Here is a 13,751-nt window from a genome sequence, read left to right as displayed (position 1 = left end):
AGGAAGCTGACAGACTCTGGCAAACACTCCGTCACTGTGTGAGACCATCCTCACACACCATGGAAATCTGGTTTCCCATAACAACACTTGGATGGAACAACACACACACCCATGCATGCACACACACACACACACACACACACACACACACACACACACACACACACACACACACACACACACACACACACACACACACACACACACACACACACACACACACACACACACTGGTAAGAACAAGTGTCCCGCCTCCTGTTCCTTCCTGGTTGTTTGTCACTGAGGCACAAAGCCCTGTTTATGAGGAGAAAGGTTGAAACTGAGAGAGAGGCTTGTGTCAGAGCCTGGAGTCTCGCTGCCAAGCATGACTTAGTGCTTCTGCGTGGCCTGGCGCTTAAAAAAAAAATGTCAACGGGAAAAAAAGGGCTGTGTGTTTGCTATTTGTTACTTTAGGAAAGTGGACTTAATCAGTTTGCAGAGAGATGTATGTCATGTACAATTCAACATGTTGTTGCCCTAATAAGCCATGATATTTACAAACCAAATCAGAACAGTTTTGATGAAACAAGAGCTTCTTTGTCCTTTAAAGACTTGGTCTCTCTGTTGAAATATTAGGGCTATTACGGAATATCTTCAATATTATTAAATTGATCATGGCTGCAAAATTAAAAGACATGTCACCCTTGTGATTTGTTCACAAAGCAACTGTTGTTTTTTCTTTATCCCTTTCTGCCATCATGCACCTGTCTGAATAACTGATGAATAAAAGTGATTTAAAGGCTATTACAGGCTTTGCCCTTTTTTGCATGCAGGGAGAAAGATAGAGCATTAACTGTGTTGCTGTTGCATCATTACCAAGGAAGGAATGGACCTCACAATGAATGCCATTATATTGACATTTTTTAATCACTATAAATGCATGGAAGGACTATTGCTGAAAATATGATGACTATTAATTGTATCAAGTTATTTTATTGAAAATGTAAAGGTTTAAAGTTTGAAATTATTTTACTTGAAATCTGTAGTTGGATCCTGCACAATCAGTACTGCAGCCTTATATATGTAACACAAACTTGTCTTGTACTCATTTTTGTTGGAAAGCCGATATAATCTTTATGGCTTCATGATTCTGTCTGACTTGATCTAGCTTAGCATATTGAGGCTACAAATATCCCACGCTCTGCATATCCTCCTTAATAGTCCAGTGCTAAAGCTAATCTCTCCTGAGCTACAGACGACAGCAAGAGAAACATCAGATAAATATTAGGGAAAGACAATAAAGATATTGTACTGCCAAGCCCTCTTTTAATCCTACAGTGGCTCTTTATCTTCCCACATTCAATGTATTTACAGCCTTGTTTCAAGAATCCATCCAGGGACAGTTTCCTGAGAGAGCGGGAGACAGACAAAAAAAGGGAGAGGTGAAAGAGGTTACAGACGCAGAGAGGGAGAGAATACAAATCAGCCTGCTGCTAAGATAAAACCCTCAGAGTTTAGGGATCATTAGCAGTGAGCAGATCTGCTGCACATATCCAGCTTAATCCCTACGCCACGCTGCGAGCACTTCCTGTTTGACAGAGATGTGTGTGTGTGTGTGTGTGTGTGTGTGTGTGTGTGTGTGTGTGTGTGTGTGTGTGTGTGTGTGTGTGTGTGTGTGTGTGTGTGTGTGTGTGTGTGTGTGTGTGTGTGTGTGTGTGTGTGTGTGTGTGTGTGTGTGTGTGTGTGTGTGTGTGTGTGTGTGTGTAGGAGTGTGTGTGTGTGTGATTTGTCAAAGCAGGGTGTTCGGATAATGGTGTGGATATACAGTATGTGAGTTAAGATGGAGTTATTCTGCGTCAATGGACCATGACTCTTTACCCATATCTCTCGTGGTGGCTTTTAAATTCTGCACTCTCAAAGGCTTTAAGGACTGTACCAAATGATGCCAATGCACCAAAGCGAAAACCGATACTCTTATTCATTTAAAATTGAAAGACTCATCCCACCGTAATTATAATTTTATTTGGCCTTTTAAAAAGAACTGCAGCTCAAATGCGCTCAGTAGAATGATAATTTTAAGAGATTTAAAGCCAGCAAAGGGAATACTGTAATATAAGTTTGAGTTTTTGCGCTCCCAAAGTAATACACAACCCTCCCTCATAATGTGTGTACAGTCCGTTTTGACTCTGTACCGGCTGACAGAAATGCTGATGGCGTTTTTTGCATCACCTGATCCTGCACTCAGCCATACTTTGTGTGTGTGTGTGTGTGTGTGTGTGTGTGTGTGTGTGTGTGTGTGTGTGTGTGTGTGTGTGTGTGTGTGTGTGTGTGTGTGTGTGTGTGTGTGTGTGTGTGTGTGTGTGTGTGTGTGTGTGTGTGTGTGTGTGTGTGTGTGTGTGTGTGTGTGAGAGATGGTGAGAGCCGAGACATGGGGGTGAGCTGTATTCCATTCGACCTGAGTCTGACCCCGGGAAGGATGTTGCTGATGGGAGGAAGGAAATGTTTAACGTGTTCGTACAAGGGCAGTAGGATCTCTCATGGGGGTCATTCGGCCTCTCTTCATGCTCATCTTTGACCCAGACACACTCTTCATGACCTACGCACACACAGTCTTAAAGGCACACATTCACAGCTCCATCTTTATTCCTCTCTCATTCATTTTGCGATTTTGAAATGCTTCTTTTTGATACAAATGTGAGATCATCCTGCCACGTGTCTCTTTCTTTCCCTGATTTCTCCTCATAGTCTTTGCTCAGGTCCTCCTCTGATCCACCTCTCACTATTTATAGCTCCTAAGCCCCGGCACAGCAGGAGCCATTAGAGGCAGCCGCTTCAAGCAAGCGTTTGTCTCTAATCTGGCCAGTTGATAAGCTAATACACCTCTGACAGGTCATCCGCTGCAGTTGACACGCAGGATTGATTCAACTTTTAGTTACTCTTCGGTCCTCCTCTATTTTTCTTCTTTCTCCATGTTTTCTCCAATCTCAAACTCAATTGGTTTTGCAATTTATCACTCCGCTGACATGTACCTGATGGATGATTTCAGTCATACCTGGGGCAGAAAGCAATTTTCAGTAAGCACATTTCAATCACCATGTCTTGCATCTGAATCACTCTGAGAAGTTTGCCATTCAGCAACACGCATTCATATATTTATTATACTCTACTACCATGTTAAAACATTCATGGTCCCCAGAGGAAGAATCAGGGAGAATCCCTTTGGAGACCCTCTGACTTCTCCTCCAACGCAACCATGAGGTATACATTTGTGGCCTTGGACTCAAAAATATTGCTGAGAAATCTGGTAAACACATTCATGTTCCCCAGTAGATGCATTGTACATGACAATATAAATATATATATATAGTAATATTCTTGCTTCTCCTCTGGTGTTATCATTATAATGTGTCAAACACTTAGGTTTATGACAAATAGGGGCAAAACTAATGACAGTCCTCTTATCCTCAGTTGTACTATAATGTTAAGTGTTTATGTCAAATACAGCCTCACAAAAGTTTATATCTGTAGACTATTTTTTATATTCTTACGATTATTTACAGCCCCACTTTATTTCATTCTGCTCCAACTCTGACTCTTTCTCTACCTTACTAAATCACCTCCTTTACTGTTTAGCATTACATTTTTATCCTACCTGCTGCTGGATTATCATTAGGTCCAATTCTCCATCAGTGTTGCCACCTATGTCGGGTTGTTTAATAAGTATGAGTCATTGATCCTGGAAGAATTTACTTTTAAGAGGACGTTATGTGCAGCGGCTGAACTGGCACCTTGCTGTGTCCCGTTTTAAATGAAGTGTTATTTTCCATCTGACTCCAGCCAGTAGATCAATGTGCCGTCAGTGTGGTATCAGTGCTGCCTCTCTGTTTCTGAAAAACAGGAATTATTGTCATAATGTTGTGACAGGCCGTTTCCTGCAGCCTCACGTTTCTTTGGTGCGTAGACTTTCTGAAAACACTGCTTGTGGTTTATCAAACCCCCCATTGCGGGGCAGCTTAACCTGAGTTTCCATCAAGTCCATTTAGCTTCATTGTTTGGCTTCTCTGCACCGCTGAGTGAAAGGAAAATAGACATCAATCACTGACTGTCACTGGGTTATTGTCAAAGTATGCAGGAGTACACAGACACACGTTGCAACGGCTGGAATCATGATATTCCTTTCATTTTCTTTAATATATTTTTTCTCTTTATCCCTTGAGCATGCATTTATATTCATATCCTTGCCTGTGTGTGTTTATATAGTATATGGACGTCTGTAAATAAGGAAGTGAGGAGAATCCAGACAGCTCAGATCAACACAGGGCTGCTGCAGGAGATATTTTAAACATGAGGTTGCTCTGAATTCTCTAAAACACGAGATTGCTCCCTCTGCGTTGATCAGACATCTTTTTACTCCTTCAGTGCATTGATCGCTGTGGTTGATGGGAGTGCAGAGGGGGGTAAATGGGTCATAGCATGTGTGCCTGCTCCAGTTTTCATTATTGATGGCAGTGAGGTCAGAAGATGACTCAGAAAGGGGGGTCTGGTGTGGTTATTTTAGATCAGGAAAAATGAACAGAGAATAAAGCCTGTTTTCTTCATTGAGTCCCTGTGGATAAAGTGATTGACAAGCACTTAAGCAGCGAGGTGGTCCCACCTTGCAGAGGAGGGTAATAGGGAGCAGTGTGTCACAATGCATTAAGGCGAGCATAAGGCTTAGAGGTCCGTCTGAGATTTGTGACAAAGCCACATATCGACTAGATAATGAGAAACGGGGACAGAAAAAAACATTCAGAGCAAACCTGAAGAAGACTGACAGACATTAAGTAATTTAAGCAGCGGGCTGACAGGTGTTAACAGTTTCCTGGAGCTAGAGGAGGCTGGTTGGGTGTAATGATCTGCTTTTGTGGGAATGAAAGAGTGTCCGGGGGTTGTTGTTAAATAAGAATTGACATCTTAGTGATTAGTAGTCTTCAGACTTTGTGACCCCATGCAGCGTTTCACACGAAGAGCATATTTAGCCAAAACCTCACCCGCTCACATCAACCATCAACTCTAAACTACACTGACATTTTCTGATGTCCGTCCTGCTTGTGAACGCGTTATGGGGCGTTAACTTGCCCCGGAGGTTTGAACCGGGGAGTAGGGTGATAGACGGAGGATGTTAGAGCGGAGCCGGGGCCGTGACAGCCAGTCATTGTACTTCAAGGACTGATGGTATCATGCTGTCATTGTGACAGTGTTGGGAGCAGACCCTCAACAGATGCTGAACAGATAAAAGCAGCTTTATCTCTCGATATTCACGTGTGGATATGAACAAGAGCTGCTTCAAGATAAAAGTCTCAGGTGAGCAGAAATTATCTTGAAAAGGCTGGTTGTTATCAAATGAAGAAGATTAGATGTGCGTTATGAAACAAGACAGCCTCTCGTTTCATTAGAGACTGTCTGAAAGTCAATGTATGAGCATATTATACTCCACTGCTGCGGATGTTATGCATGACATTAGGCACCTGCTGTTTCCATTTGCTCAGATGGTGAGTTTTCATTATAAAACCTCACTTGGTGGGTGGCTTGATTTTCTCAGTGAGAGTTGTATCACTGAAATATGTTCCTGTGTCCAAGACGCTTTTAATCACAAGACACCAGGAACGGCCGTGACATTGACTAAAGTGACACCTTTGTTTGTGTGTGCTGGTGTGTGTGAACAGTAATTGGTTGATTCAATCTTTCTGAATCTGCTCAGATTTTCATTTTCTGTTACAAGCATCAGGTGTCCCATCTGCGTAATGCACCAATTTACCATCCTGTCTCATCAAGGGTCTTCCGGACTAAAACAATTCATAACAGGCAGAGGATTCACCTCGCTAATGGGATTTGTGCACTCTGCAAAATTGCATGTTCTGCCAATTAAACTGAAATGACTTCATTACAGCAAACATTTTTCAATAAATATGTACACATCAATAACTTCATTTGTAGGGTTATTGGGGGTCAATTAAATCTATGTGGGTAAAGTCTGACTGCATGATTTGGGGGTTTTGACCTAAAAATGCTAAATTTTGCAGATATTAAGACATTTTCCAGAACATTTATTTTTATTTTTGTAATCTTTCAAAATAGTTTTTTTCTATTGCCAAAAGTTAACAATGTGTTGCGTTATCTACTGCATATCGCTTGTCAAGTAATACATCAACAAACATCAGTATTACACACAATATCACACAACCATGCTTGCTTTTCACAAAATCATATTTATGACATATCTTTTCACGCTTTTTGTTACAATATATATATTTACGTTTTTATGTCTTGTGTCTTGAATCCAGTGCAGAGAGAATATTTTTTCACAGATAGTAAAAAATAACTCTCACAACAACATTTTTGTAGATTTCCATTATAAGGCTGGTATAAAAGTGAAAAAAAGGAGCCTAAATAGATAAGATTGCATGCTGTGCCAATTAAACTGAAACGGGAATTATCTTGTTAAAAGAGAAAGACCTTTATTTTAAGTTCTGTGACATTATTTAAAAATGTCTTTATTAACTTAATGCAAGGCAAAGTGATTCCAGTATGTTTATTGCCATCCTCGAAGCCTCCTGTCATCTAAACATATTTTGAGCATATAATGACACACCATGAATAGCATATAATTAATGCCATGATAATGATAATTCTGACATGGAGTTAATGTTACAGAAATTGCTTTTAGTATTGAGGTAGCATAAGAATAAAAATACACTCGACACCAAAACAATCTTTTTATCTACAAGCAAATATTTGCTGAGCGGCTCTGGCCAGGGTCCTCCTAAATCCCCTGAGCAGCTTTTGTTTATCGAAGCCTTTATCGAGGCTCATCAGACGGCTTTGTTTTCATCAGAAATGTAGATATTTAACACGTGTCAATGTGTTTAAGAGGTTGTTGTATTTGTTAAAGAATGTTATTAACAGAAGTCAAGGATTTCCATAATGTTAGCAGAAGATGGGATTTAGATTCTCAGAATGAACACAGACTGCAGATCTGTTTAATCACCACATGCCTGTTCTAATGCATAATGCATCAGACTGTTATTGCAAGTCTGCAGGGGAAACACAGCAGTGATTTACATGAATATTGCATCAAGCTGCTGTGACATCAAAGTGATAATGGAGGAGACCCTGCGTGTGTGTGTTATCATTAATGAAGTGGACCCGGTGGCCTGTGCTTGGCATCTATCAGGCTTCAGGTGGAGGGGTGATAATAATGTGTTACGTTAGTTCAAACTCAAATAAACAGACAGACATTAACGAACAGGCTCATGAATAAAGGTTCAATAGAAAGAAGTCGGCTCTTTAATTCATGCAAGGCAAGGCAAGGCAACGGCTTTCACAAAGTGTCTGCAGGTATAAAAGTGAGCTCACACCTCAAAGGAGTTTTCATTTCCATCCTTGGCTTTGCACTCCTTCTACCCATTTGGTCTCAGTCTGTGTCCAGGTGCCAGAGCGAGTGCACATGTCCCAAAAGGAGGCTACAAAAATAACGGACATAGCTTTGAAAAAATATCCATTGAGCTCGGGACGAGGGGCCTGCTACAAATGTTGTCTTCTTAAAGCTTGTAAAAGACACATTTTGAGACATAGTATTTGAAAAAAATATGGGATTTGAAAAATAAACCTTTCTATCAAAGAGAAGATAAATATGTTATAGGATAACACATTAAATGTTACTTTAATGCTAAATGAACCATCTTTTGGCTGTAGATTCATATTGAACACAGACACGGTTGATATCAGTTTGTTTCTTATTACACACAACAAAAACACAAATAAGCATATTTGCCAAAATGTTTTATCAGCAGCTCATCATGCAGTGGATAGCACTAAGTGACTTATATTTTGCATTATGTAAAAGGCCACAATGTGTGATATTTTTTAAATCTCTGACATGATCTTCCTGTGTTTCCTCAGATGACAGTGCGTCAGCAGCCAGCAGTATGGAGGTCACCGACCGCATCGCCTCCCTGGAGCAGAGGGTCCAGATGCAGGAGGACGAGATCCAGCTGCTTAAGTCCGCTCTGGCCGACGTGGTGCGCCGGCTCAACGTGTCCGAGGAGCAGCAGGCCATGGGCTCACGCAGAGGACCCACCAAAGGTAACATATACACAAAGGCGTGCTTTGATAAGGCTTTCTGTTACTTCCAAAGGGTCAGCAGTTCTTCATGCTTTAGCGGTATACTTTTTCTCCTTTACACTGTTTTCTCTCTTTCCTGATGATGTCTCCTTTCCTTTAAATCTTGCTTTTCTCCTCCCTATCCCTGCTTTTCTCTCCTTCTGGACTGTTTTGTATTGTTTTGTTGAATGTATTGTGTGTGTAGACCCTCCTTTGATGAGAAAGTCGCCCTCAGCACACAGCAATGTTGGGAAGTCAGGTAGGCCTACTGTGAAGTCTGTCTGCACTAACCAGGCCTGGTGTTGTGTTTACAGAAAGCATATTTCAGTCACTGCCTGCTGATATCTTTGTATACACACAGTTTTGTATTCCAATAGGAAACACACCTTCAGCACTGCCATGCCTGAGGTCAATGCACTGTGATCTAAAGACACAGACAGAAAAATAATATTCTGCTAACCGGGAGGGATGTGTGTCTGAATTGTAGTCGATAAACTCAGTTATAGTTTTAAAGTTATTAATAAACAAATACATGAGAAGCAAGGTACAAGTTGCTGCACTCAGCAAATCTTTACAGAAAAACAAACCACTGAACATCATAGATTGATCGATAATACCTTTTTTTAAGGGTGTTTTTATATGTAATACTGCATGACATTTTTTTTAGCTGAGGTGTGTTTGGTTGAATTTGTCTCTCAAATGGCATCCTCACCCAGGTGGTGTTGAGGTCTGCATGTGAAATCAGCTGCACTCCATGTCCTTTTATGTCCTTAAAGTGTGCATTTGAAATGATGAAGCAGGAAGAGATTATCATTCTGAGCTGCTGCCAGTTTGAGTCTCTGGAGTGGCTGCGGATGGATGAAGTCTCAGTTAGAATTGGGATCTGGAGGATGACTCAGACTCAGAGCTGCTTTCCATTATTGTTCCCCCCTTTTAGCTGCAGGGAGTCAGCAGGCTGCTCCCCTCTACTGAAGTACAATGATCCGTTTCAGAAAGCTTAACTCGTGCACACAGACTACGCACGGACAGTCATGGACATACACACAGAAACACAGAAACACTCATCTTCTTTAACATGCTAACAGAAGGACCACCTCAGTTTGCCACTGTGCAATTACATGAAAGATAACGGGGCAAATTGTGTGTGTGTGTGTGTGTGTGTGTGTGTGTGTGTGTGTGTGTGTGTGTGTGTGTGTGTGTGTGTGTGTGTGTGTGTGTGTGTGTGTGTGTGTGTGTGTGTGTGTGTGTGTGTGTGTGTGTGTGTGTGTGTGTGTCTGCTGGATGAAACAGGGTCTATTAAATATTTATCACTGCAGATAAAGCTGCAGTTTGGATTTGTTATTCTGGGCTGTCCAGACGTGTGTGTGTGTGTGTGTGTGTGTGTGTGTGTGTGTGTGTGTGTGTGTGTGTGTGTGTGTGTGTGTGTGTGTGTGTGTGTGTGTGTGTGTGTGTGTGTGTGTGTGTGTGTGTGTGTGTGTGTGTGTGTGTGTGTGTATCATCTGTATAAAGGTGTAAATGTATCACTGTTACTCTTGTGATATATCATAATTACACTGACTAATGACTTCATGTCTCTTTGAAAACTCACTGAAGAGTATGATCGAATTACAAATTCAGTATTTGATGTGTTTTGTAAAGGTCTGAACTAAGGATTGAATCAGTAAACATCAAGGGTTGCAGTTTAATTTAAGCTTTTAGTTACATTATTGTTGAACTAAACAACAACAAACATAGAGAAGGTTCCATAACTGTTTCCCCTCATTAATTACACAGTTTCAGGGCAGAAGGTGAACAAAACCAAAATTTTAGTCCAAAACCTGGGCTTCTGGTTTTCTTAAGAAAGGCAATAATGTTTGTTTTAATATAAAATATATTTGTTGGTGATTATTTTGATAATTAGAACCAATAAAATATATTTTAGCTCTATATATAATCTCATCTAATCTAATCAAGATTTGCTTACCATAATTGCTCGTAAAACTGACTGAAATACCAACAGGTGAGGTTCGGGAACTTTAGGGAACAAAATGTCAAACCTAACAACCATAACATTGTTGTTTTTTTTTTTATATGCCTTGTTGTTGTGTTTTTTCTTCAGCCAGGCCGATGATTGCCACGCTGCCGTTACGGCCCACAGTAAACAACGGGACCATCGTACCAAAGAAAGGCACTCTGCCCTCCCCATCAGGATCTGGATCCAGGAAGGACAGCAGCTCAACAGCCAGCAAGAGGTGAGGAGAGAAGAAATACATCTTAACCAATGAAATTACTGTGCAACCTATATTTTGGCAGTTATCAATTAATTTCTGTACAATTGTATTATGTTTAATCTAGTGTTTTTTTCCACTAAATTATGAAGGTTTGAGACTACATATCTAAGTCAAAGTGTTTTTAGTGTTAAATGATATTTGCTTAATATTAATGTCCCTATTATTATTGCAATTATTGTGTGTCGGTTTTGATAAAAGTGTCAGCTAAATTAGATGTAATGTATTGAAAGCCATACATCTTCTACTCCAGACATTTCCTACTCCTGTCTACTCCATGTCACATCACTTAAGCTATACACCATCACATATCAGGCTTTTTATCTGCGAAAGAGACTGACATTTAACAAGACTGATAAAAACAGAGACAGTCTTGTCATGTCCGCATGTCCTCGTTGTGTGTCTTGTAAATGCATGTGGAGCACAGGCTATCAATCTTGTCTGTCAGAAGAACAATAGCCTTTTCCTCATCTCTACATGACATTAACATAATCAGATGAAGCTCCGCAGACAGCAGGGACCAGCTCCAGTCAGAAAAGCTGTTCCCTCCCGTGACGTTTTTTACTTGATTTTCAATGTGTGATTTTATTTCTCCCCTGGGGTTTACGATACTGAGAGTGGATACTTATAATGCTGACTGACTCTCTCTATGAGGTGTACTGGAGAGGACAGTTAAGAAATGACTCAGCAGATTGAAATTCAACCAGTATGCAAATTATTGTTGGAAACATCAGGGAAGGCAGTATCAATTAAGGAAATGTAGGGTGGTGTTTGTGCAGTTTTCTTGTGTTTTTCTGAGTGTGTTTAAGCTCTTTGACCATTGAATTTGACAAAAGTTATTTGACCTCCAAAATACTTCTTTGGCACTTTATCAGCTATGGTTAGTTGTTTGTATTGGATACAGTATCCTAACCAGGATTCTTAGAAATGTTGAAGAAAAGTCTATTATTAAGTTGACCCATTTCATTATATTGAACACTGCTAAGACATGCTGGAATGAGCCAATGAATGACCCATGTTCTATGGTTAGATATATCAATGGAGCTTTATATGATTTAAATGTTAACTACACTTGTTAGAAGTTGTAACGGCATCTGATTTACAACAAAACGGTCTGTTTTTCTGTGGAATCCCCAATCCTATAGATTTAACTGAAAGGCATCCAGATATATTTTCAGATTGAGTGACTGGTCATCAATCGTCTCTGTTTCTCTATCTTTATGTATTGTGGTGTTCTATCTTTCCTTTCCTGCATATCCTCCCTCTTGTACTGCCTCTCTCTGATAACATTTCCTCTCAAACTATGATGTTTTATCATGTTTACGTCCTCCTGTCTACCTACAATCTGTCCGGTCTCTCCTCTGTGTCTCACTCCTGCAGAATTCTCTACCTGCCCCTCAGGTGAGAGAATCACAAGTTATGATATGACATCATCGTCTGTTCAAAGGCATGCTAACCATAACTTTGAAAATCACCGCACAGTTACATGATCATTTTTATATTTATCTCATTGCTAAAAATACATTTTTTGGTTGAATACATCCCTGTGTGTGTTGTTTACAGTCTGTATCTGGGATTAGTCTAAACTGCAGATTGAACACAATCCCATCAGTGTTGGCATACACTCAGCAGCCGTCCCCAAAGCCCTGTGGCCCAATTACTATGATTCCTCATGGAATAACACAGCAAACACTTTCTCTCTCGTTCTGTCTTTCTATTCTGCTCTTTACTGAACAAACACACAGAGCCAACGGCCAGTTTTAGGATTTGAATAGACTTCTCTCCCATAGGGTGGATTAGGTGACTGGGCGTACTGGCCATTGGGTTGCTGATGGAGCCTTTTCATTGTTAGAAATAGGCAGGCTGTCTGCACCGCCAATATGCATTTGCAGGTCTGCACCTACATTGTAGCTATGGTCACCAGATTGTGGGAAAACAACAATTACTGATTTATTTTCTTCTCTTTTGCTTTGCTTCCTCTTACCTCTGACACTGCTACTAACAAAGTTTAAGACTTCTTTAATGAGAAGCAGTCATAAACGGATGTGCGCTGAATCATGAAATCTGCTTATATTTTACCAGAGGGCAGTTATTATGAAAGCAGCATCAGGCAGTTTAATAACCATTTTCTTTCCCTGTCTATTTTATTGCCTCTGTCCACCTCCCTTGGCACCACAGCACTGTGAGGAGAGCCAACTCAAACGAACATGTGGGAACTCTCTCACGGAAAGATTCGGGCGACTCCAAGGGCAACCGAACTCGCGCCGGATCCACCGGCAGCAATTCCAGCGGGAAAAGAAGTGACAGGTAACACATAAGTCATGCTAAATCAGCTTTCTCTATTAAATGACATATTCATCTTCTAGTTTAACACAACAGAAGAGAAGCTGATCTCATTATGAGGCAAATCAAAAACATACAATGGTGTTTTGGAGGCGTGATGCTGAATGACAGCTGTCTATTTACTCATTTACTTTGCAGCAAACAGAGGGATCCAGTGTTCAATGCAGGTAAGAACTAGAAGCACCTTTATGGCTCTGTAGCCCAACAGCTATGATAGTTTTATGAGAGTCATTAAACATTACATTTTCAGTGGCTCCCTGTGTCCGTTAAAGGTCAATGCACTTGTAAGGAATTTAACTGAAAACAGAATTACTTATCAGTGTATTGAACTGATTTATGCGCACAGAGGACCATTGAGGATCTTCCACATGTTGTGTGTTTAACATCAGTGTTGGACATTTATCATTTCCATTCCATCATTACCACATTTTTACTACGTCTAAACTTCCCTTCATCTTCTCTTAAAAGCTCTTTCTGCAAACTTAAGTTACATACAATTTATTTATTATTTTGTTAGTTTGATTTCATTCTGAAATATATTCGGTTTGGTTCAAATCATCTTGGACAATGGGTCCACAAAACCCATGGAGACCTGGATTGGCAAAATGTACAATATTATGGCAAGCTGCACAAGCCTCCTAGATCTTTACAAATGAAATTGAATTTGACATTAGTCTGTTGTATTTATGGTATAAATGTCAGCTAGGGGGGGGGGAATAGAAAGTATAAGATAATTTAGAAGCACAGGATGAGCCACCCATAAAATATTGAAAAGCAGGATACACCTGGTTACCAGACAATGGGACTGATATGAAATGAAATGAGTATTGATTGGCTTTTTCATCTCCAGCATGATATAGATTTTTGTGTAATTTGAATTCTTGTTTTGAATTTGGTTTACACGCCTGCTTCAGAGTCTCCTTAGTTCAGGCTGCATACTGGACAACTCAATTCAAACAAACAAATAAAGAAAATAAAGAAGTTTGCGTTTTCTTTAGGATAAGGTCCAACTGTATATAA

At 40.3% G+C, this 13,751-nt stretch overlaps 1 protein-coding gene across 11 annotated transcripts in view; it reads left to right on the top strand.

Annotated features, from left to right (window-relative positions):
• Positions 1–13,751, top strand: part of eml1 (EMAP like 1) — a 52,703-nt gene that overhangs the window by 27,209 nt on the left and 11,743 nt on the right. For 4 of the 11 annotated variants that reach the window (XM_063908846.1, XM_063908843.1, XM_063908841.1 and 1 more), the window contains exons 2-7: positions 7,921–8,103; positions 8,327–8,380; positions 10,220–10,352; positions 11,769–11,789; positions 12,567–12,695; positions 12,870–12,898. In XM_063908846.1, the coding sequence (XP_063764916.1) occupies positions 7,921–8,103; positions 8,327–8,380; positions 10,220–10,352; positions 11,769–11,789; positions 12,567–12,695; positions 12,870–12,898 (549 nt within the window). Of the gene's footprint in view, positions 1–5,181; positions 5,323–7,920; positions 8,104–8,326; positions 8,381–10,219; positions 10,353–11,768; positions 11,790–12,566; positions 12,696–12,869; positions 12,899–13,751 lie in introns of those variants that run through there. The other 7 variants (XM_063908849.1, XM_063908848.1, XM_063908847.1 and 4 more) reach the window with 4 other exon arrangements.

Source organism: Eleginops maclovinus, chromosome 19 (assembly GCF_036324505.1).
Source record: "Eleginops maclovinus isolate JMC-PN-2008 ecotype Puerto Natales chromosome 19, JC_Emac_rtc_rv5, whole genome shotgun sequence".
NCBI lineage: Eukaryota > Metazoa > Chordata > Actinopteri > Perciformes > Eleginopidae > Eleginops > Eleginops maclovinus.
Note: the sequence above shows the minus strand (reverse complement) of the source record. Positions and strands in the feature narration are given on the sequence as shown.